The 25,800-nt window shown below is 38.9% G+C and overlaps 1 protein-coding gene and 1 non-coding gene across 2 annotated transcripts in view; one reads left to right on the forward strand and one right to left on the reverse strand.

Moving 5' to 3' along the window:
* Positions 1 to 5,494: 5,494 nt before the first annotated feature.
* Positions 5,495 to 25,800, reverse strand: part of LOC117292541 (SEC14-like protein 5) — a 47,680-nt gene continuing 27,374 nt past the window's right edge. The window contains exons 5-14 of the mRNA XM_033774632.1: positions 25,239 to 25,644; positions 23,310 to 23,425; positions 16,907 to 17,096; positions 14,710 to 14,798; positions 12,966 to 13,036; positions 12,419 to 12,728; positions 11,894 to 12,031; positions 9,690 to 9,923; positions 8,681 to 8,856; positions 5,495 to 7,740 (exon numbers count right to left, since the gene is read on the reverse strand). Of these exons, the coding sequence (XP_033630523.1) occupies positions 7,632 to 7,740; positions 8,681 to 8,856; positions 9,690 to 9,923; positions 11,894 to 12,031; positions 12,419 to 12,728; positions 12,966 to 13,036; positions 14,710 to 14,798; positions 16,907 to 17,096; positions 23,310 to 23,425; positions 25,239 to 25,644 (1,839 nt within the window). The 3' untranslated portion in view covers positions 5,495 to 7,631. The remainder of the gene's footprint in view (positions 7,741 to 8,680; positions 8,857 to 9,689; positions 9,924 to 11,893; positions 12,032 to 12,418; positions 12,729 to 12,965; positions 13,037 to 14,709; positions 14,799 to 16,906; positions 17,097 to 23,309; positions 23,426 to 25,238; positions 25,645 to 25,800) is intronic.
* Positions 20,390 to 20,462, forward strand: Trnay-aua. The gene has a single exon. It is a non-coding gene; the product is annotated as a tRNA-Tyr (tRNA).

Consider the following 25,800-nt stretch of genomic DNA (forward strand, 5'->3'; position numbering starts at 1 on the left):
GCCTGGTTCATACTTCCTGCCAATGCGAACACAGTACGAATTTTGCGAAAACAGTCATGTGACACCAAAATTTGTATCACATTTGCAGGAAGTATAAACCGGGCTTACATGTATGTCACTCACATTACGTCATAGAACTGACAGGTTATACATTGTACGTTTCCTTTTACATTTTTGTTATTAATTTTAATCCTGTTAAATTTTCCTGAAATGTGTAGAAACCTCTTTAAGACATCAGGATAGACGATGTACTTATTTATTTATCAATAGATTTAATACAGGGAATTTAAAATAAATGTGTGTATACACAAGTGTTTTCTGACTACAAAACTTTTTAGTACGAGGGTTCCTGGTTTAATCTGCAACTTGATAAACACAGGAGAAGTCATGTTAAGCAGCCGCACTTTTACCAACCATTTGTTGAAATAATGAAAGTACCAACCGCTACTGTGCTTCTTAACAAGAACTTTTTAAAGGTCATGATTTTTGGTGGGTTATTACCAATCTGTGATCGTACCTTTAACTAAGCACTGCTTTAGTAAAACATGGTTAAACAAAGGTCATGATTTTTGGTGGGTTATTACCAATCTGTGATCGTACCTTTAACTAAGCACTGCTTTAGTAAAACTGGGCCGAGGCTTCCACCATATAATTTATCAGCTTGCTTTAAAACACTGTATAAAAACAACAAATGTTTTTTTTTACAATATCAAGCTTACAACTTTTGACTTAAATTTGCAGTTGTGAAAAAGCTGTGAAACAACAGCCCGTTATTTTAACTAAATTTAAATATGTGTAACATCTTATCAAATATATTACTTCCCTATCACCGTGGGTAACCATACACATCCAGCCAGCGGAGACAAAGATCAACTTAACTTTAATGATGAGAAGTCTCAATTAGTGTACAACACTATACTTTACCGCTTTCATATAAGCCTTTTGCAAGTTAGATTTTATTTAAGTGTAGTAATTGACTTGCTTAGTACCAACCTTCCGCCTAAATTTGAATTCAATTCGAATTGAATTCAATTTGAATTCATCAGACTACACAGACAGCTGCTATGTCACACAAGTCGGGGGCTAGCTTTTGTATAGCAAATTCCAGATGAGCAAACTCCATTTTGCCAGACACATTCATTTAGAATTGTGTATGGGCGTTCAGTGTCTCTCACGTAACTACGCAAATGCTTGCCCCGAATCATGTGGCGTAAATACTGTCTCTCTAGTTTGAGGAATTCAACTTGAAGCAACAACTTCTGATCCAGCAAGTACTTGTACCACACTTAATTCAACTCTAACTCACAAAATGACTTATTAGTTAAGAGTTTGTAGTGATTTTTCTTTTCATTTGATGTAGGGACAGCTACAATGGCTCCCTACGCTCACCGACTGAATACTGAATCGGGCTGCCAGCAGCCTTGGATATTACACAGAGTTTATTGACAACAACAACATTTTGTTTTCTCTCTCATGATTATAATCAACAATGTATTTATATTAGGCCTGCATTCAAACATCCCCCCCCTGGATCTATAGTACAATTTACATACCTCAGAATGAGAGTACTTTAATGTTAACAATAATTATTTGATATGTACAGAACTTGCCTTTATACCTGTAAACTTGAAGTCTATTTTCTAGGAATATCTGCGGAGATCAAAACCCATAAAGCTAGATACATACATTAGCTTTAAAAGAACAAAATAGATTTGTGCAATGTCATCCCTTGACTTTTTGTCTTTTCATTTCTCCATCTATAATTACACACTGAAATGCAGCACATGTGTTAAAAGCAAAGCCGTGTGCTTGCAAGAAAGAAAAAACTCTAACAAATTTGCAGTCAAAGGTTGATGTTGAAAGGGTGCAATATGAGATTGGTTCGCATTTAAACCATGGAACTCTCTGAGTTGTGTTGATTCTGACATGAGCTGGCAGTGTAACAACTCAACATTTTACAAACTTGACAACACCAAATATTGCTTAGCAGCAGAAATGGGTTACCTGAAAACATACTATGTAATTTATATATTTGTGACTGGTCCTACAGGTATGCTACAATTGCTTGACAAATCAATCCAGCAATTTTTCCCCTGTTGTACATAGCTCAATTCATAAAGCCTGTCAGTACAAATGGTCTTGCTTAACAGAAACAGGCTACCAGCCAACATTTTATATATAGTTGCCATTGCTCCGCCTGGTGCCCTACTAAATTTGTTGCTTAGGAAAGAAATTTGCTGAGAAGTATTTTTTGCTCTAAACAACTTTGTGAAAATGGGCCAAGGTTGATAAAAATGGTCGCAGATCAAACATAATAACATGTAGAGGTTATTCCATTCTACTACAAACCTCTTTTTCTGTGAGTTCGCTGTTATTATAACATTGTGCATATAGGTGACATTGTGTCTCAATAAAAACCAAAATACATCACAAATCAACAACACATTTTCTCGCTAGTATTCCCTATCAAAACTTATCCTAATAACAATTTATCCTCCAGACCAATAAAACCCATGGGTATGGAATAACAGAATATGAAAAAGTGTAAGAAATGAACTCCAAATTGCAACCGAAATAAACACACAACTCACACACTGTATACACAATCCATCTGTATGAATGGCTATAAATATTAATGCATACAATCTGTACATTGGCATAGAGAGACAAATTAAAGGAAAGTCACAGCACAGGCCTTAACCAAATCCTCAAATTCTATTCAGTAGACTTGCAGATGGTGGTAAGCATCTACCCTGTCTACTTCATGAGGCTCAAACCACAGTCTTCAAAATGTTGAGACCTATCTCACCCAGTTCTTTCTTTTTACAACATCGAAATTCTTAACACATGGTTCTTAAAAACCTTCCTCTTCCTCTGATGAAACTTCTTTGAGAGTAGAGCCGAGGGTTAAAACGAAAATCTGTTCTGAAACCAATGCTGTGATTTCCATTTAAATCATCAAAGACACATAAGGGTTAACAACGACAAGTTTCCCTTCACAAATATTATTGCATAAATGAAAACAACCCAGGAGCTTAAAGGCAAAGTATACCTTTGGTTTTTAAAACCGCTTGATTGTTTGAATCCTAAATAAATGTAGATTAACTAACCTGTGAAAATATCTTTGATTAAGCAGCATATAAACCAACTATACCAATACTGTACATTATCTTGATTCAAAGAGAGTGAGCCTACCAATGTGGTGCCACCATTACCAGCGGATTTCACAGCTTAGCATGGAACTTGTGCTCATGCGCATGCATACTCCATGTCACTAGGCATTCTTCGCTTGCACATCAAGCGCAGAATTTGGTGGTAAGCAGAACCATGAAACAGGGCCATGGTGTGACATCATGGTCAGAGTGCCTGACTTATTAACAACTAACAACCCCAATCTTAACATTGTAGTACACCAGTGCAGCAGTATCAGCAAAGACTTAAATATCCGTATTCAGAAAAGACCCCCCTAAAGTACATGTGATAAAAAATCGATAAGTGTTGTAATATGAGCATCTACAAATGGCATTTAATAATAATAATAATAACAATAAACTGTTGTACTTTAGAGTCCTTTACACTGAATAAGGTCCCATCTTGCTCTTCTTTACAAAGTTCACCAAGTTGAAGTGAAAAAGGTATCCAATTTAATATTGAATGATCATCTTGTGGTAAATCATGGCCGAGTTGATCTTACATCTAAGACACCATTCAGAAGAAAAACAAGTTAAATCAGACAAGATCATCTGTGATTACTAGAACTCATAACACATACAGTTTTGAACTACTAAACTCTTTACAACATGCAGGGCTAAATTTCATGGTTCTGCTTACCGGAAGCAGAGAATCGGCACTTATGTAAGAATGGAATTCAGCGATTACATCAAGCATATTTCACGTGTAAGAAGGGACCTATTGCTTGTGCGCGTGCATACTCCCCGTTACTAGGCATTCTTTGCTTACACAGCTGCACATAACTCTGACGCTTGCACAGTCAGAAAATGCTGATAGCAAGCACAAAATTCGGTGTTAAGCAGAGCAATGAAAGTGGGCCCTGATCAACGTTCTGATGCTACCATCTACGTACACCTAGAGTTATTAAACATAAAAATGAATGGAAGACAACGTTGGGTTTTACCTTATATTATCAATAGTAATAAAAAAAGTGCTTTAAACAGAATTTACACGATCCACTGAAATCACAGTGACAGCAAGTGATCATGTTGCTGTCACTCGCCACGAAACCTAGCTCTTTTTAAGAAAAAAATAATTAATCACATTTCATTGTATGAATGAGACTGTTCATTGGATTTGACATAGTCAGTTACATACAAGGGAAGCTGTCACATTTCATTCAACTTTTTTCTGGGACCACTGGAGAGTCGGAACCTTTTCTGTACATTGAGTGGCCATCTTTGTTTTTTTTAGGGGCATGAAACTTCGTCAGACCTGAACGATGACCTTTGTTTACGCCATGGTTCGAGACCTCTTTGTTGAAAGCACATGGCTTCAGAAGTTCCCCACAGAGCTAAAGTTAACCAAAGCAATGATTTTGGAAGAGGACCCATTGGAAGTAAAATAAATAACTAGAGCGTCAATAGATGTGTGTAATATTAAAGGCCTATTAGTATTGTTAAAATCTGTCAGAAAACATCCCAAAAATGGATGATGGATGACAATAAACTTTTAGAGTACCTCGATGAATGATTCATTAATTAACTACCACTTGCACTTTTTTTTTTCACGAAAAGTGCAATCAGATAGCAAATACTTGTAAGGAATTAATGTTTAACACTTTTATTAAACCACAAGCAGCTAATTTCATAGTCCAGCTAAGCACAAACGATTGCAAAAGATAAACTCTCAGGGTTCAAACTCAACGGCAAGGTGATGTAAAGTGTTGAGAGACGACTCCCCGCTTACTTTTCATTAAGTTATTTTAGCTAGGTTATATTTTAGCTTAGCTGTAAAATCAAATTAAAAGCAAAATTTCGTAGAGCTGTTGAAGCAGAAAATGTTGTATATAAGTTTCACTAAGCAAAAAAGTTCATGAAGGAACCAGTCACCATTGTTACAATGTATGACATGGTAGTTTGACTAGTAACCTCTTTCCAGTAAGCACAACTGTTTTGTGCTTAGCTAAAATTGTCCCTGCATAATAGCAGCTCTTAGAAAGTGGACCCCTAGTAATTCATTTACTTGATATATGTTAAGGCCGAGTCACACTGCAGCGATAACGAAAACGATCACGACGCAAAGAGAATGCACTAAATAAATAAATAATTTGGGGGGCTAATCATCCTTACTCGCAGCCAAGAGGTGAATTGCGAAGAATGCGGCTACAACATGTTCGAGAAGCAGGCATGCAAGGGCGCCTTTGGCTGCCAGCCACATCAACCCACTATGACCACGGAGCACAGCCAAGATCGAAAGTGTTTGATTTTTCCCGAGGGAGGAAAACCGGATGGTCTGGAAAACCCTCGACACACAGCAGAGAACCAACGCACATAAGGCCCTGAATCAAACCGGGGTCACCTTGGTGTGAGGACGAGCGCTTTACGCACAAGCCCACCATGCCACCCGTCTACTGGTTGAATTAGCGTGTGTGTATTCTGCGTGGAGCAATTCAACCAATAGAATGCATTATCTTTGCGTCGTGATTGTTATCGTTTTGGTTATCGCTGCAGTGTGACTTGCCTTTAGCCACACACTGAAAATTAGTTTTACCACACACAGTAGAACGTCAACACATGATACATGATTGATTCGTTCTCGGTGGTAGCAATACATAATAATGCCCTGAGAACTACTGGATAGTATGTACACTACACAATCATTTCAATTAATAATTGCAATTCAAAACAACAGACTATAACCCCTTTTGTCTCAAACGAATTCCATTTACTGCACCGGGAAAATAAAGGGTTCGTATAATAGACCAATCAGAATCGACCATTCGGAATCTCAGCTAGGCGCAAAAGTCGGACAAAAATCAAATTTGTTGAAGTCCCACAAAGTGTAAGCAAGCTGCCACCATCAAGAGAGCTTCACAGCGTATTTTTGTTGATGGTGGTGCAAGTACACTGGATTCATCATCAAGGGGCGAAACCCTACATGCCCGTCTTGCGTAAGTGCATTTTTGTAAAGCAGTTGGTGTAGTGGGAGTGTCTTTAGTGAAAAGGTATTTAACTGTCACAAATATGTAGGCAGTGACTTTTTTTTGTGATTTGAAAAGTTTAAAATGGTCATGTTCTTACACATCATGATTCAGTTCACACTGGTCGTTATGGGAAAGCTCCATTAAAGAATTTTAAAGTTTTGCCACAAAAATTCCAAAGTACATGTATACATCCTTTTTAGTGAGTGGGTGAGTTAACATTGAATTACTTAGGTCATTAAACCTATTGGATGAGCAGTTTAATCTGCCTGGGGCAGTCAGCAGGCCTACTGGTTTGTGCATGATCCATTTAAGTTCACTGTTTAGAAAAGGAATCACATGAAGATAACAGGTGTGAGTTGCCAGATGAAAAAGGATGTGTTATATGAGCCTCTTTCTTTAACAGAGCTTTCCAGTAATGTGAAGAATATAAACCGCTTTTCTGGAAGGCGGTTTGAACTTCACAAGAGGTCTCCGTGTACTTGGGGATAGTTTACAAGCGCATGGTTCTCACGTTCCAATTTGCTCTACCGTCTTGTGTGAACTTTGAACTTTACTTTGATTATGCTATACATAATGGTGGGATAAGAAGGTATTATTGGACCAACACTCCAGCAGGTAATGTAGTATTATAAATTTAGTCTATGGGTGTCGACTTTAAAGGCGTTGAACTTGTTTGACCTCACCAATCATGACCCCCAGTAGAGGAGAAGGTCATATCTGAATCAATCGTCTTTGGCTCTGACTGCTGGCTGTAGCAACAACCTTGAAGAATAGTCCTTTTAAGCGATCCGGCGGTAGTCACTGCCGATGCCATAGTTTGGCCAATGACTTCTGGCTGGCTTTATACGTTATGATGAGGTTGTAGTTGCAGCTACTGGCAAGCGTTGAGCTTTTAGGAAATATCTTGGCACAAAGTCCTGATAGCAGGACTAAACTCAGTAATGAGATGATTCATGAAGTGTTACATCTATACATTGGGTTCCTCGAAACATAGAGAAAAGCCCAACTACACTCTAGCATTTTTTGCCAGGTAGATAGCATAGACATTTTAGACTGCCGACTTGAAACGCCAGTAGCCACAATATTCACTTCGATCATGCGGCAAGTTGCCACAATGTTCGGGTACTGAGGTTATTGTCGGACTGAAACACACATAAAGAGCGGCAGTAGTACGCATACACACAAATATACAAAATCCTGTGTTTAGATTTACAGCACATGTTCATCGTGACGTTCTCATTCCAGGGGGAATGCCCTGCTCCTCCAAGTCATTCTTTTTTCCAGGGGGTGGGAAATCACTCCGAATGAAGGTGGAGTGTGTCCGATATTGGTCCAAGAGGATGAACAGTGAACAGTTTGCTTGGTTATAAACGGGGGTCGTTCTGAGGGTATTGACAGCGTTTTGAAGTGTGCTATGTTTTCATAGGAACAGTTTTTTTCTTTAAAAGAGCTAAGAATCGTGGCGATGTGATTGTCACCGGGACACCTGGGAGCTTGAGGCGCTGGCCTTGCTGGAGCCAGTGCTACTGATGCTCAGTGCTGAGAAACCGCTGTGGCCAGATTTCAAGCTGCTCATCGAGCCCCTGTCAAGGAAAGAAAAACCAAAAATGAAAGTATTTTTTGTTTGTGTTGATAGACTGAAAATAACTGTTTTCCCTGACACTATTGGTAATTTTCAAAGACCAGTCTTCTCACTTGGTGTTTCTCAACATATGCATGATAAAACAAACCTGTGGAAATATGAGCTCAATTGGTCGTCGAAGTTGCAAGAGAATAATGGCAGAAAAAAGGCCCATGTGCACAAGTTGTACTGTGCTTTCAGATGCTTGATTTTTAGACCTCAAAATCAAACGCCAGGTCTTGAAATCAAATGGAGCTGTTTCTCACAATGTTTTATACTATCAACAACTCTCCATTACTTGTAACCAAGTAAGGTTTTATGCTAATTTATTTTGAGTAATTACCAATTAAAACAATGTTAGTGATGTCTGCCGTTTACACTGGTTAAAATTTGAATAATTGAAACGTATGGCAAGTCACCCCAAGAAGGACAGAAGAATAATACTACTGTTGGATTACTGACAACCTTTCCCTCAATGTGTCAATATACATTTAGATGTAACTAAACTTTGATCAGAAACACCAGAGCTTGAGTCCGGTGCTCTTAACTGCTCAGCCATGACATGCCATGGAAACCAAATTCACCCATACAATTTGTTTTCAATATTGTTGGTCTTGTATGGAACTTTCTTTCTCCACTACATATAAGTTTAACTGGATGTGGACCTTTTTTGTCAGACCTTTTATTGATTGTTTTGGGAGGGGAGCTGAACAAAATCACAACCCGCCATTTTTCCTGACTCACATGATGGATTATCAGCTTTAAGTTGCACAGGTTTGTTATTTCATGTAATGGTTGATAAACCAAGATATGAACACTGTCTGCGACTATTCTGTCCGCTCTACCATTCCTGTATAACACATTTAAACAAATTAAAAAATGACAAGAAACTGTCAACCCACCTGAAATCTTCGTGGGATAAGACTTCGTAGTAGTACATGACCTTTGACTTATGGTGGTGGTGATGTCCCTTGCCTTGTTGATGGGCCTTCGCCTGGTCTGCTTTGGTCTGATTAGCATTGCTGTAAAACTTCCATTGCAGGATATACCATCCTGTCGCCTGACACACGTGAGTACCCTAAAAGAAGGAATCACAGACACACAAGAAAATCCAAAACAAAACAATTAAATATGGAATTTAAGGCATTGCATGGTGAGGTATCAATATATATTTCGCTTGCGGTAACACCATGTGTATAAGTAGGATTTGAAACTTTGCATGGTGGAAATATAACTACGAGAAGTTTGCGGTAACACCATGTGAACATCACTTATTGAGTAGTGTTGGTTCTGAAAAGAACTGGGGGTCAACGTTTCGATCAGTATGCTCTGATCGTCTTCTTACTTTTAACCATGTGTATATCTACTTGCTAGGTAGATTATGTTCTTTTGAGAACTTGTCTTGCTACATGTATGTTTTCTACTGCCGCAGAGTAGGCTTTTTGTTTAGAATTCAAGAGACTTCTCTATACGCTTGTCGATATCATGATATTATCAACAATCCTGATATAACTTCTTGAACGATTACATTTCGTCTTGATTTTTTTAAAATCAAATTCTTGGTAAAAAACAGTAAACAATATCATCGAATATCGCGATATTTTTTTATGATATATCGTGGGTTAAAAAAAGCAAAATCGCCCAAGCTTACTTCTCTACTACATGTACGACGGAGTAGATTTTCAGAATTCAGGAGACTTCTCAATTCTGAATGAACAACTTCACCAACCAAACTGCTTTTACCCAACTACCTGGTTACAGTACAAGACTTGATTAGCACCCTGCCACAGCCCCAAGAAAAACGCACCTTACAGGGCGCTGATAGCCCAAACCATTTGATAAACAGCACTTTAAAAATTAGGACCGGAACATAACCTCAATAGCATTCTATAAAAAAAAAAGGTAACCAACCTGTATGCTAGCTCCAGCCCTGCAAATCAGCGGAAGCTCCACCTGCCTGTAGTCCACCCCACACACCATGGACTTATCAATGACCACGGTATTGGTCAGTCCCATGGGACCCATGGGCTCTTTGTGGACGGTCAGCGGATGTCTGGACATCAGGACTGAGAAAACCACGTCCCCTCGTAGGATGTCAAAATCCCAGGTCAGAACTTGGTGCATGTCCGTTATGTGAACCACAACCTAACCAGAAAATACAAGTAGGATTTGAAAACTTTGCATGGTGGAAATGTTTGCGGTAACACCATGTAATGACTATCTCTAATGAGTTGGGGTGGTTCTCAAAAGAACCGTTGGTTTTTAACTCAAGAAAGTACAAGTCATTGAAATAGTTTCAATCCGGTTAGAACTTTTGGTGACACTTGGTGACTGTTGTAGTAACAGCAATCATAATAATTTTGGAGAATAATACTAAGAAACTAAACTGCAAAGGACATAGCTATAACATATTCAAGCTGCTGGCATGCAAAGGCGCGCTTATGTTGGCGGCCTCCCTCTTTTGTCAATATTATACAATACTTGCACTGATGTGATGTAAAAGAATGACTGGATATACAGTCGACTCCCGTTATTACGAGCTCGCATGTAACGAGGTTCCGGTTATTACGAGGTTTTTTGCCGGTCCCGAACTGCCCCGTGCGTGTTTCAATGCATTAAAATATGGATTATACGAGCACGGAAGTAGTGAGAACACGGTTATAACGAGGTAATTTTGCGGTCCCTTAGAGACCAAATGTATTGTTTTCAGACGTTTGTAGCGAGGGCCTGGAATAAGTGTGTAAAAAGAGCTTACCTTCGTCAAGGTTGAGAAATGACATGAAGCCCTTAAACCCCATGATCAATACAATAGAGGTGATAATTGCATGGTGCTCGTAGAGTGCCACCAGTCTATTCAACGGACTGGTTTACCAAAGCAGACAATAGAGGGCTTAAATCACGCGCGTGGCTCAAAACCACCAACGGTTTAGTCACTGACGACAATCCTTCTCAATTATAAAAACATGCCGCTTACTTAATAAATTCATGTCGGCGAACGCACTCGGCAGTATTTGGGGGTTCTAATGATTATTCCTTGCTCGTATCATCCATGCAAAACTTCAAAAACGTCACCGCTGTTCGAGTTTTTTTTTTTAGTAGAGCCCCTTTTTCAATTAAAAATATTATTATTAATTCAATAATAACAATTCAATGAATGAAGATTCCCCCGTTTCAAAAAATGTTTTTTTTTAAGAAAAGAAAGAAAAAAACAAAGGTTGCCCGTCCGGAATATTTAATTCAATCACATCAAAAGATAGAGATGGTTTAAAAGACACAGATACGCAAAGATTTTATTAAATCAATAATATAAATCAAAAAGAAAATTATTTTAAAAGACACAGATACACAAAGATTGAATGAATTAAATACTGTTATAAGAATTAAAAGGAGAAATTGAAAAATGAAACAAAACAACTGGATCGGAACAGCTAAAAAATGAAACGGCAAACAACTGAAACAAGCTCCTTTATACAATCATCACTCCCTTCAGTCCATGTGCAACGGAACTCCAGAAACATCTCGCTGGTGTCCCACGCTTGACATGCTGTTATCATGATACTCCATGTCGATCACCAACGAAAATGAACGTTCAGTGCATGCATCATGTTCATACCATGCGCTACGCGGCAGAATCCACTTGCTCTGAACGGCAAGTTGACATCTCTTTGCTATATTGTTATCATAAATTGTACAAAATATTACATTTCCCTGATTAATCACTCAATAAAAGACATTTAGCAATGATATTCTTGTGTACAAGATGCTCGTAATAGCTGTTCTGATAAGCAAACAGCTCCGTGCAGGCTAACACAAGTGTATATGCACGTACACGTGTTGTGTACAATGTATATGCACGTACACGTGTTGTGTACAATGTATATGCACGTACACGTGTTGTGTGCATGCACAATGATGACGTGTGTATCTATATTTAGCGCGCTGCGTTTATAACGAGGTTCGGATAATACGAGGAAAATGGGCCAGTCCGGCGGACCTCGTTATAACGGGAGTCGACTGTATAATACAAAACATAATATTATTTTTGTATTAAAAAAAATATAAAAAAATAAAAAAAATAAAAAATGAGAGAATTAAATGATGGTGAAATATCCTACCTCTTGAGGGAGCCCTTTCTGCAGCGTTGCAGACTTGTAGATAGTCTCTGAGCAGAGTGGTAGCTCATCTGGATTCTGAAGATCCTCCATGGAGCGGTAACACGTCTTTGGGATCAGACCACCCTCTGGGATATCACACTGTTACGATAGAGGTAAGGTACATCATTAATTAGTACATGTGGAAATGACTACATTATTGACCGCTGGACTAGAATTGTAGGTGATGACTAGAATCAAGAAGGACCCAATATCATTTAGCTGCTTTTTTGCACGTTGCCACCTACTCCTAGGGCTGAAACAGGGTTACCCCCTTCATATATCTAGACATGGTTATCATCCACTAGGAGCCTGACTGGTAGAGCAGAATTGCAATAACCTCTCAACTTTTTAAAAAGCAATTTACTAAAGAGGCACAAGTTTCATACCGGGATTCGAACCCACACTCTGTTGCAGACAAACACCAGAGCTTGGGTTCGATGAGCTAGACTGCTCGGCCATGAGCATTGAAGCAACACTAATACTCACAAAGCAATCCCCTCCCAGGAAGTCAGGAATATACTGTTGTTCAATATGGTCCGGCAGACCACCAACATGCTCCATGTAATTCTTTCCCCCGTAGATCAAGAACTTCTGCCTTGTGTTCTCGTCGATGAAAGGGGACACCAGGGTCCAGATGACGGGGAAGACCCTCGGGGCTCGGACGATGAGAAGCTTGCCCATCGTCTCAGGGTAGTTGGCTTCCACCACTTCTATCATGCGGAGGAGAGCCTTGACGCCTGGTCGCCACAGATGGCGCATTGAAAGACCCTCGCAATCCACTAGGCATGTCCACGAACTGCGGTGGGAAAAAATAAGATTTAGACAAGCACAAACACACATGCCCTGTGTTGCAGTCACTCTGTGGGCACTCCGAAGGAAACTCGTATTCTTCAACACTATCAAAAACACAGTGTGGATGTTTGAAAGTCAACGAAGTGTTTCAAGTTCCTTTTAATATGTGGACCACTTTTGTTCCATGCTTCATAGTTAAGTCTATCTAATGTTTGTGCCCATCGTCCAACATTACCCATACCTTATTGGTCGACCAGCTTTCTTTGTGGCTTCTTCTGTTCTCCTCATGCCTTCCTCATTGATCGACAAGACCTAGACAACGAGGACAAACAAGATCAACCAGCCTCCAGTAAGTATAAACGCTGGAGAAAGTCTCATATTTTGTTTAACCAATCATACAAAACAACAACAATTTGAAAAATTCTGCAGCCCCCTACCTCTTTCACTACGGTAGGTTTCAATAAAATGTCAGCAGAAATCACATGAAACAGAAACCTAAGTTCTAAGCTAAGAAATTGAAATGTTAAAATACTACACTGGAAAATTGCCAACACGACATTTACTTTGACCTCTTTATGTGCATGGAAGTAGGTCAAACAACGGCCCACTCTAGGCATTTTGGTACAAGCCCCTTGCGGCTGCTATGGTCTCTTAAGAGTTAATATTCAAACTCTTAAGGGTCGAATTCAGTAGGGAAAGAGTTCTAAACGAATTGCCCAGCAGCCCCACAGTCCTTTTCATTTGAAAATAAAAAAGGAAAACATCTTAATAATTTACAGCTCATAAAACATTTATATTTAATTAGAGCAACATCTGTTCTGTCGAAACCTCATATTACAAAAATGATACCCCTACTCCATCGTGATCAAATGGCTCATGACAATACTCAACTGTACGAGTTCCTTCCTATAACCCTAACCAGCCCTTTTGTTCACCTCTAGCGCTCACTAGCAACTACAATATTTTTCATTTTTCACACTTGATACATTCATGTCAACATCAATCAATATAAAGTGATACAACATTGCTCAGTTAAACATACACTGTAACTTGTACAAATGAAAACTTAAAGGAACACATTGCCTTGGATCGGACGAGTTGGTCTATAAAAAGCGTTTGTAACCGTTTGTTATGAAATGCATATGGTTAGAAAGGTCTTTTAAAAGTAGAATACAGTGATCCACACAAATTTGCTTCGAAATTGCACGGTTTTCCTTTTACTTTGCGAACTAACACGGTCAGCCATTTATGGGAGTCAAGAATTTGACTCCCATAATGGCCGACCGTGTTTGTCGACGAGGTAAAAGGAAAACCGTGCAATTTCGAGGCATGTTTGTGTGGATCATTGTATTCTACTTTTAAAACATCTTTCTACACATATGCATTTTATAACAAACGGTTACAAACGCTTTTCAAAGACCAATTCGACCGATCCAAGGCAACGTGTTCCTTTAATCTGGTTATACAATACAATACAATGGGTTTTTATATAGTGCCATTTCATTTAGACCACAGCACTTTGAACATGTAAGTAGATAATAAATATTTGACATTAACATGTAGGAAAAACGAAAAGCAAATCCTTTTTCTTCCCTTCCCTATAAGGACAAAGACATAAGAATACAAGGAAAACGGTACTGCATGTACACAAAACAAATGGGGACACAGATAGCATCAGATGCATAATATCTTAAAATGCAAAAAAAAAGTTAATGGCCTGACGTTTCAACCCTAGTCTATCTCGAAGGCTAATATAGTATCTTGTCACAAACTCATCCCAAGGTGTTATTCCCCCTCCAGCTAGTCAAGCGACGAAAAAATATCATTCATCGCAGAATTTGCTTAGCCGGTCCCCCACAATAAACAGCCACAGAAACATATTGACTTCAGCTGGTAGTCTGTCTCTACATGTACAAAACATGAACGTAATGAAACACAGCTAAAGCCCCCCTGGTGCACTTAACCTAATTGTATCCACTACTCACATGTCTTAGGATAGCCTCTTCTCCAGCCGCTTTGATCAAACCTTTCACATCCATCTGACCAAGCCGTACAATGTAGAGGGGCCGCCCATCTGAAAGAATCAAGATTGATGCATTGAATCTGAGTCTATCTCGGCAGAATTGCCAAGTTAACTTCAGAGGACTTGACGTATTGGGTGGAAAAACGTTGATGGCAGCAGGTCTTGAATTTGGTTCTTGAAGGAGCACAGCAATTTTCTTCAGTTAGGGTCACTTCTATGAGGCAAATGTAAATTTGTGTTGGAACTTTGCAAAGGGCACCACAGCAAAAGCACCAGGGCACCACAGCAAAAGCACCAGGGCACCACAGCAAAAGCACCAGGGCACCACAGCAAAAGCACAGGTTACCACGGCTCGGATGGAATTTCGGCCTGATGGGATGAAATGAATACAAATGTCATTTGAAATGAATTGAAACCTGAAATAGGGCCCAACTTCATAAAGCTCAAAGCAGCAAATACTGCTCGGCAAATTTCTTTTGCCAAGCAATAAATTAAGAGGGGCACCCGTGGTTACATTGTTACCATGTAAAGTTTATGGAATTTTGGGGCTCTGTTAACGCTTTACGCTAAGCAAGATTTGTCTGTGCTTAGCTAGTTTTTTATGCTCACAGACTTGATGAAACCGGGACCTGAACTGCTATTGCATACAGCGCAACCGGTTGCCTCTACTAGATTACTATAAAAACAGCACCTCATGTGATAAAAAGGCCTTTATGACTTTAATGAGATTTGCAATTGATCATAAAAATTCTCAACATGTCAAATCAATAAATCATTTTGAAAGCGCCATCTCAGATTCATTCCAGTCGTCGGAGTAACATGAGTTACGATGCAATCTTGGTCTCAAGGCCTTGTCACACAAGGCAATTTTAATGGTCACGTTGGTCTTTGAAAATCGTTTGTAACCGTTTATTATAAAATGCACATGGTTTTAAAAGTAGAATCCAATGATCCACACAAATTTGTTTTCCTTTTACTGTGCGTTGACGCCCATAAATGGCCGTCCCTGTTAGTCGAGGTAAAAGGAAAACCACGCAATTTCGAGTGATAATTGTGTGGATCGTTATACTCTACTTTTAAAATATCTTTCTAATCATATGCATTTTATAACAAACGGTTACAAACGCTTTTCAAAGACCAACTCGACCGATCCAAGGCAACATGTTCCTTTAAGTGGCAGCTTACATGTAGATATGCAACCATCTGAACCCAATTTCATAAAGCTGCTTAGCCGCCGATTTTGTGCTTACTGTGCGATTTCCATTTCATAGAGCTGCTAACGGTAGCACTTGAAAAGGCAAGCTAACCTTCTGGCAGTCTGGTGCTTACCGCACAAAATAAATGACGTCACAATGCAAATCCGTCCAATTTTTCTGCTAACCTGTGAAATACGATTACACCTTTAGCAAATAGACCGATCCATTAAGCTCCGCCCCATTGTGTATTGACCAATCACAACGCAACGAAGGTTCTTGCTCACACGTGCGTCATGGGCGAGCCTACTGGATCGGTCTATTATTCTGCTACAGTAAGCAACAAAATTTGCTTACTGTTAAGCAGCGCTATGAAATTGGGCCCTGCACTGTATGCACAAGGAACACTTTGGCAACACAAGAGGGCAGTCTTTGAGCTGTAACCCAACTATCCCCAAGAAGACAATGAGAAAACTTGAATTTTTTCCACAAGACCACAGGGCTTGTAGCTCAAAATGTTTACTGGACCAGATTTTTTTTATCAGACCAGAATCTTCAGAAGAAAGAACTGTCTAAAGAGTTTAACATGCAATTATTTTGTTTTATTTGAACAAGCATCAGGAGAAGATTATCTCACTTGTGGATGGATTAGTATATTTGATAATCAACAGAATTGTAATTACCAAATTTAAAGTCAACATTTGAACATCATTTCTTTCCGTTAAAGACATCACAAAGAGAGATATTATCATCCAATTGAAAAACATGAGACTGCCGACCTTGTTGAGTTATGAGATCACTGGCCCGGGGCTTAAATCACTGGCCTCGGGCCTGCAGTCCAGTGTCAAATTCAAGCCCTGAAAATGTTTTTTTTTTTACTGGAGATTGCCTCAAACTGGTTGCCAGTAAATTGCCTCATGTGACATGGCCTTAATCCGACACAAGATGGCCTGTTTGAGTACATACCACTGTCATGGTAGTGCCATCCCCCTGCAAATGACATGAGTAGAATCTCTGGTGGCACCCATGTACTGAGTATCTTATCCACCTGATGTTGTTTCCGCCAGGCCAGGGAGGCGGTGATCATCTCGTGGGCCTTCTCTGTGTTGAAGTCTCTCGCTCTCAGGAAACGAAGCAGATGCATGTCCTTAGGCATCTGGAGAGAAGAGGAGAGGGGGGAGGGTAAGATGACGGGAAAAAAAGATAGTGTGACTTTGGTTCCTCATCAATACTTAATGTATACGTCATGTTGTCAGTAACATGAGGCTGAGAAACGGGAACAAGAACACTTTTGGTGTAAACACGGTAAAGGGTGCATCTACATCCATTAGCTTGGTAGAATGTCTGAATTTAGCTAGACATTGGGACCAGGGCCAAATTTCAAATCACTTAAAAATCATCTGCTTAGCAAAAAGGAGCAGGATACCAGTCTTTAATTTTGCATGTGACATGGTATTTTGGCTGCGGTAACCTTATGCTGTTAAGCATAATTATGTTAGGCTTAGCTACTTTTTTGCTCTTGAGCAGCTCTCTAAAATTAAGCCCATACCAGGGCAGTGGAACTCATGGCCCTTTATGTGATTCTAGGTCATAAATTGGTCTTTAGTTAATCCCATATACATCTCGAGGTAATTAAAAATGATAAAATCCGGGCCCAATTTTATAGAGCTGCTTTTAAAAGCACAAAAAAGTAATCTACATCACTGTTGCTATGGCGAACATATTATTATCCTCTTCAAATTGTCTGAATTTTACATTTGAACCCCCCCTCCCCCTTTTGGTTTAGTGGCAGATGAAAATCACAGAAATTTGCTCTGCAGTATTTTCTGATTAACAGCTTTATAAATTGGGTCATGGTCATCTTTGTGTTAGTAAGTGAAATTTACATGTTTTATAGAATGTACCAACACAGTGATACGATGCAAAGTATGGTACTTGTAAGCTTTAAAGCCAGTGGACACTTTCGGTAAACAGTATTGTCCAAGGCCCACACTTCGTGTATCACAACTTACATATAAAATAACAAACCTGTGAAAATTTAGGCTCAATCGGTCATCAGAGTCGGGGGGAAATAACGGGAAAACCCACCCTTGTTTCTGCGCGTTTCGCCGTGTCATGACATGTGTTTACTATAAATCCGTAATTCTCGATGTCAAGAATCGATAATTGTTTTAATGTTTTCTCAAAAAGTAAAGCATTTCATGGAATAATATTTCAAGAGAAGTCTTTTACCATTACCTTCTGTAAACCCTGTAAGTTATTTGTAAATCTGTGAACTTTTTTTTTTTTTTTTAATGTTCCGAAAGTGTATAATGGCTTTAAACAACAGCGCCAGTGGCAGACTCATGTTCCAAGGTGTGGGAATCTGATAAACCGTGACCTTCACATCGGGCATTATATTAAGATCCACCTCCACAGACTTAAAGATCCTTCCCCTACACGTCCAAATCACAAGGCCATTGCTCAATATGTGTATGGTGGATCATCGTCATCCAGCTGCCATCATAGAGGTAAAACAATGACCCAACAATCAAAACGCACAGGTTTGTACGCGCCGCGCACAGGATTGGCCAATGAGCGGCTGCTTTTGTGTGTGTGTTCAGGCGTGCTAGAGGACGGAAATGAAGTAAATGTAGTTTTCCTTTAACCAGCCTGTCTTATTTACCAGAATGTATAGTGCTTTAACATTCATGTTCTATTTATGAGGCTTAGGAAACAGCTTGGCTTAAGGCAATGCCCAAAAAATTGGCTTTAATTTGATCAATGTTTGTGTGCTGTTCACCACAACTGGGGATTTTATTAAATTATGCGCTCACTACTTCCCAACTTCCTTATTCTTATGATATTCAGCACAGTAGTGTGGGGGAGGTTTTCATTCAATTTGAAAGACAAACATTTGAAATTATGGCTTCTCTCTCTTCAATTTGTTTCTTAAATGTTATTTTTTGTTTAAGGTGTTTTATTCAAGGTATTATACAGGATTGGTAAAAATAAAACAAATATTGTCTTTTATTTCTTTTGGTTGTGAAGCCAAGGACTCTCCGAAAAGAGAACTTAAGGCCGAGTAAAATAAAAACATGTTTCACGTCCGGGTTTTTCAAAAAAAGGAGGAAGAGGGGCTTTTTATTTTTATTTTTTATATCAAGATGGCCGCCATTCTTTGTTAAAATGTCAAATATCCATTGTTTTTTCTACTGCTGAAATACACAAAACATAAATGAAACAATTTAGTCGAGGCATTCAGACAAGACATTCAGATTGTTTTTGCTGAGATCATTTAAAATAACCCTATTTAAAAAAAATAATAATAATAATGTGCATAACAAAATAAAATAAAAAATAAAATAAAAAAGGAGGCGGCCTGTAAAAAGGAAGCGGGCGGGGACGCGAAACATGTTTTTTGTTTTACTTGGCCTAATCACTGTGCTACACAAGAACCCAATAAAGGAAGACAAGGAAGGAAATGTCACGTTTAAGATGTGGGAGGAAAACCCCAGAGAATTATTCCACGGGAAAACCCACGCAGTCGGGTAGGGTCTGGAAATCTAATCCACACAGTGCCACAGCGTGATTTGAACCCGGGTCCTAGAGATGGAAGGTGCGTAAAGATAATACTACGCAAACTTGACTACCCAATGACTATGAAGTTCATACTCGAAGTGGCACTTTGGTGCTACAGTGAGACGCGTTTCTAAATGGCTTCTTATTTTTATCATTTCCATGTTATATTATTAAACAAAGAGCATCTTTAGAAGAATTGTTCAATTATTTTCTAGGAAACCACAAGCACAGGTCATTCAATTTAATCCATGTTTGGTTTTCAATTGAACCATAGAAATAAATGCACTTTTACAACATATGCAGAAATCCATTGGAAACAAACTTGGAAACTAAATATGCAGTTGACTGTTTTTTGTACATAATACACAGGCAGGCAAGATTCTCATTGTTTATTTATTTATATGCAGAATAGCACTAACCCACTACTCTTTTAACAAAAGCCCTAAGCTGCACTCAGAAAGTTCCTTACTCTTTCTTCTTTTGTAATGAGATAAGCCACACTTCAAAGGGACTTGATTTTATGAGAGATACAGGAATAGTGCTTCAAGCCATCAGACAATAATGGACAATAAGATGGGAATATTTCTGCATTGCCAGAACAATCATGTATTTTCCACAGTCAAGTCTACGTTTAAGTAGCTCTTGAAGACCATTCTTTTTCAAAAAGGAAACTTTGTTAATTGCAAATATTTCACTTATCCCTCTGTTTTTTCTTTTCTTTTTTTAGAACTTAAAGGGAAACTATATCTTTGGTTTTTGGAACCATTCGATTGATTTAATCTTATATAAATGTTTTTGGGGGTTGAACAAAGAATCGACTAGAGTGGGACTCGAACCAATGACCTCCGGATTAAGGTGCTGGCGCTCTACCAACTGAGCTAGGGCTGGAGCTAGATAGCTCAGTTGGTAGAGCGCCGGCACATAAATCCGGAGGTCGTTGGTTCGAATCCCACTCTAGTCAATTCTTTGTTCAACCCCAAAAATCATTTCAAAATTTACCCAGTCAGTTTCCCTTGTGGTTTATACTTATATATGTAGTACACTAACATGTGGCAATTTTATGGTAAAAGGTAGTCACATTTGTGATATAGCGGAAAATCTAGAGTGAATAATGTGGAATACACAATCTGAGAGATGTTACTGACAGTAAAGTTTCTCAGATTTAGATTTTGGAGATTTTTAATAAGAACTTGTGAGTCGTTTAATTTTAAATCAAGCATGAGAAACTCAAGTACAAGGAATTGTAATTGTAAACGAAGCTTTTAAGTCTCCGCCGAATGCCGAATCCTTGACACTATCTGATTATAGTCTGATGTCAAGTCCCGAGTCGATTTTAGTCAAATACAAGTTCAGTCCCACGTCCCTGAATTGATGCAACTTAAGTGCGTCTTAAAAATCCAAGTTGCTGTCACTGCCTTGAACCTCCATCTCAAAACCTTGTGGGGATCCAGGGCTCAGGAGGCTGGCCGAATGGATGTTAGGCTGTGAGGGTTTTCTCCAGGGCAATCTTTGAACATTACTCAAACAAGTGAAAGGTCATATAAACAAATTACTGCACTTCCATTGATAATATGTAAATAAGATTGTTTGCTAAAATTTACTTTTCTGTTGCAGGGTTGATGCTTCATTCTTGTGAGGACAAGTTAACGATTGGTTACAAAAACGGCTCCATGGCCACTTCAAAGTGAAGGTCACAAGGGGCACGTTGCCACAGGGTTACCCCCTTCTTTGGTTAAAAGTATACCATCAAAATCCTGCCATAGAATTTCCAATGATAGAAGTGCCCTTTGAAAAATGCAAAATGGCTGTGCCCTCTCCAAAATGAAATTCCAGGCCTGCCTATGCTGAGTTTAATTTCCTACATCGACTAATAAATATCTTGGAAACAAACTTCTCAACATAATTCAACACGACTGTTTTCAAACACCTGCCAAACACTCTTGGCTGTAATTTCTTACTGCCAGGCACCTCACAACATGACACGATAAACAAGCTCTGTGTGCCAGATCTGCCGAGTTAGCAGCCCCTAAAGACACATCAATGACAGTGACGTCATACAGAAAAGCCCCCTATGTGACATCCGTTGACATTTGAGAACCCCGCTCCTCTTTCCAACAACATCAACATTAATAACGTGTACACCGTGTACTGAATTATCACATCTCACCACGGATCAATAACCACCCCCCCCCCCCCCACCACACCTCGGCAAGGAACTTATGTAAGGCAGAGTAAAGTGTCTCAAGTTAACCACTACTGAAATTATGCATCTACCACAACTTCAAATAGAAATGACAAATTGTCTTCTGAAATGTTTATTTCGCTCCGTGCAGAGTGTGAACTAATCTTGGGAATCATTAATCTTGCTTTCGTTATTGGAAATAATATCTTATAATTTGTTTTTACTGCAACGTTTTTTTTTGTGTATACACGTTTTTGTCATACTAAACTTTTCTGGGGTTTCTTCTAAATGCATCAGCATCTTGTCCCTTTTTTGCTAGAGTTTTTTTCTTGAAGTTTTTTTTAACGTACATTTTTAGGGGCCATCCAGTTTTTAAAATTAAATGGCTTCATAAGCATTATAATCTATACACTGAATAACGAAATAATTCCTTAAATGAACCAGATATTTTAGAGATCAAAGGTCTATTTTTTCCCAATTTTTTTGTCATTATCTAGTCTGAATGGCCCCTACCTTTTAAAGTAAATGTTTTATTTTAACTTCTTGAATTCCCTATCATTTTTGATGGGGGAGTGGGAGGGTGATCTGGGGTGTCATTGAAAATTCAGCACGAAGGAAGTTCCCTTTCACACTCAGTAAATTGCATCAACAACATTGATAAATGATCTCATGCGTACATCATTCTTTGCAAAATTGTGCAAAACAAATTATATGCTCCCCCATCTGCAATTATTCACGAAACAAAAATACCTAACCAATTCAACCTATTATGGAAACAAAACAACAAATTTAATATTTATAAAATAAATCATGCAGCGCACAGTTGACGCAAGCAGGGGGGGGGGGGGGGCACAGAGGAAGTGTTGAATTTGCACGCTGCATTTATTCCAGACATGAAGCCCATCCAGAGAGCGATGGGGACTACCCAAGGATGCCCAGTAAATGTCAGATTGAGTTGGTTTCACCTAGCAGGTGATGCTGAAACCATTAGAAGATGAATTATTCAACCAGGCTGTTATCTTATCGGGAGGCATGCCGTGAGGGTGAAGAGAAGAACGGAAGAGGGAGATGGGGTTCTCCAATAGAGGGGATAGTTCTGTCGAATCCGCTTAAAGGGTTTTGATACCTGTTGTAGATCAATTTTTTAGCCATGACATTAATCCTAACTCATTGTGAATGACGATGTTTGTAATATTATAACTTAACTGTAGAAGTTTCAATTTTTGGTATTAATCGTCAAGTTTCTTAAGGAAAGAGAGAACATCACAGAGCAACGTCTTTAGGAGAGTCGTGTAAATAGTTAAGCTAAATATAGTTTTTAAGTGCCTTGCTCAAGGGCACAACTGCCATGACCAGGATTCGAACTCACACTCTGCTGCTGACAATACCCGAGCTTGGGTTTGAATCTCTAAAACACTCGGCCATGACACCTTAATGAAGATATTTCTGCAAAACTTAGTTAATGGCCCAACATTTTGACCCTAGCAGAGTCTTTCTCGAAGGCTAAACAAAGGCAAAACTACAACACAACACACATGAACAGGGTTTTAAGTGTAGCACAAGCAGTGAAGTGAAAATACAATATATTTCTCTTACAAATACTTTGTTTTCATCGTTGATGCTTACCTTTCCTTTATGTGTCTCACTGAGCCATTCTCTGAGTTGAATGAGTCTGCTTTCTTGAAGCAATGTCAATGGACCAAGATACTGCTCAATGTAATCCTCGTCAACCTTAGAGACTTCTGTAAATATTTAAAAGAAAAAAAGAAAAAAAATACTTGGTATCAATAGACCCCTTGCATGTGTCGTCACACGCTCAAAAAGCCCCCTCACTGGGGGCGAATGATTGGATGATAGCTGTTCTTTGTGTGTAAAAACGTGCCCATGAGCTCAGTATCCATGTAGCGTATCGCGTTATGCAAGGATCTATTTAATTCAATTCAATTCAATTCAATTCAATTCAATTCAATTCAATTCAATTCAATTCAATTCAATTAAATTCAATTCAATTCATTTCAATCCAATTCAGTTGATTGGTCCTAGATGAACCATGGAGGAAAACCTTCTTGCATACATATACATTTTTACATGCCATTACACAAAATATTTCCAAACATGGTTTTACAAGTTTGCATATTGGGCAGTTTGATAGAGATCCTTAGTGGTAAATTTTGTGCTTAATGTGATTTTTTTGTAATGGTGCTGCCAGGAATTACTGTCTAAAGCAAATGAATAATGCAACAATTCAAATCCATGGTGAATGTGCAACAAGGTCCCCCATTGTAGCTTAACGATGAAATACGCTTGCCGTATTCTCACTTGGTGTATTCCAACATAAAACAAACCTATGACAATTTGTGCTCAATTGATCATCAAAGTTGTAGGAAAAAAGACCCTTGTACAATGTAGCAAAGAATTGTGTCCTTTCAAATGCCTGAGACTGAAGCCTTTCTCAGATTAAATTTCTGGGCAAAAATTACCCTTCTCAAAACTTTTGCAAGAAATTGTTGAAAGAAAGAAACACTCTTCTTGCCTAGAATAGTGTGCTTTCAGATACATGGGAAAGTCATGCCTGAAGCATTGGTGCAAAATTACCTCTTTCTTACCTGTGCAAAAGGTACATTACTTTACTTTATATTATATAACAATGTTTTATAATAACAACAACTCTCAAGTGCCCTTTAGCATGTATGATTTTATGGTCATTAGTTCTGTGAGTGATATTGAAAGGTATAACCCTGCCTTTAATTGTATCCACCCCCCAAAGGCTCAACTGATCAGGAATAAATCCACAGTGGCTATTTTTCATTTAAGAGTGCGCAATCATATTGCCATGGCAACCAAATTCACAGGTCTGCGGGAATTTACATCAACTCATCAAAATATCATAAGAAAACAAAAATGTACATGGGTATTATTCACTATTGTTTTTTTTTAGCATGTTATTCATTAAATTGTATATTTTGCTCTCTTGCAGCATTCCTTTTTAGGAGTGCAAATAAATTCCAAACATCTAGACACTAATTGGGCTTTGTTTCCGAAGTCAAAAGCCATGGACACTGCTATGGTTGAAATGTGTGTAAAACATTGGCAAGTTTAAAGAAACAAGATTTGCACATAATTCACACGAAAGCAAGATGATGATGGTAAACTTCCTATGAAATATTTTTGCCTGAGTTCGATTCCTGTTGAATATGCCCGTAAAACTCTGGGTAAAACCATGGGCCCAATTTCATAAAACTTGCTAAGCACAGAAAAATATCACTCAACAGAAATGGTTTACCAGCCAAAATTACATTGAGTGTACATTGTTGTGACAATTTTTTTGATTTGGTAAAGAAATTTGTCAAGCATTATTTGTACTTTTAGAACAGCTTTATTAAAAAAAAAAACCTGGTCTTTGACGATTACCAATGATGTATACATGTATGTGCAGGGTCGATTTCACAAAGAACTAGGACTAGTCCTAAGTTTGGACTAGTCCTAGGAGATACTAACTCGACCCACACATATAACTCGAGATGGACTGGTCATTTTTCTCCCCCCATTGCTTACCTTCTTCTGATCCCATTCCTCCCACCGCACCCTTCTCCATTGCACTGGATGCGAGTCTCCTCCTCCTCATATGGACCTTTGTGCTTGTTTCTCCTCCTCTTAGCCCAGACGTCGATGGGGTGTCATTTGCTCTCTCGCTACTACCATAAATATGGTGGTGGTGGTTTCGGTGATGGTGTCCATCGCTGTGTTTACCGTTGGCGCTGATGGCTTGAGGCACCTCAAGGGTCAGCCTCTTCTTGGACTCCTCCTCCGTCTCATCCTCACTCTGAGACGATGGTTCTGAATCAGAGTGGTCGGAAGCCGGCTGGATGGGATCGTCTTTGTGGACTTCAGCCCAGGTGGGTCCGGGTTCGAATCCTTCTTCTATTAGCTCATTGATGTAGTACAGAAGGATCTCTTTACCCTGCAAGAGAATACATGCAATTATTTTTGCATCGGGGATAAAGAATATAAACCGTTTTGACCCTATCACCGATATGTATGAAGCACTGTATACTCAGAGCAAGGGAAAATCACTCAGTGGGTCTAACAAATTTAGAATACATGCAGTTATGATGAC

Source organism: Asterias rubens, chromosome 7, assembly GCF_902459465.1.
Source record: "Asterias rubens chromosome 7, eAstRub1.3, whole genome shotgun sequence".
NCBI lineage: Eukaryota > Metazoa > Echinodermata > Asteroidea > Forcipulatida > Asteriidae > Asterias > Asterias rubens.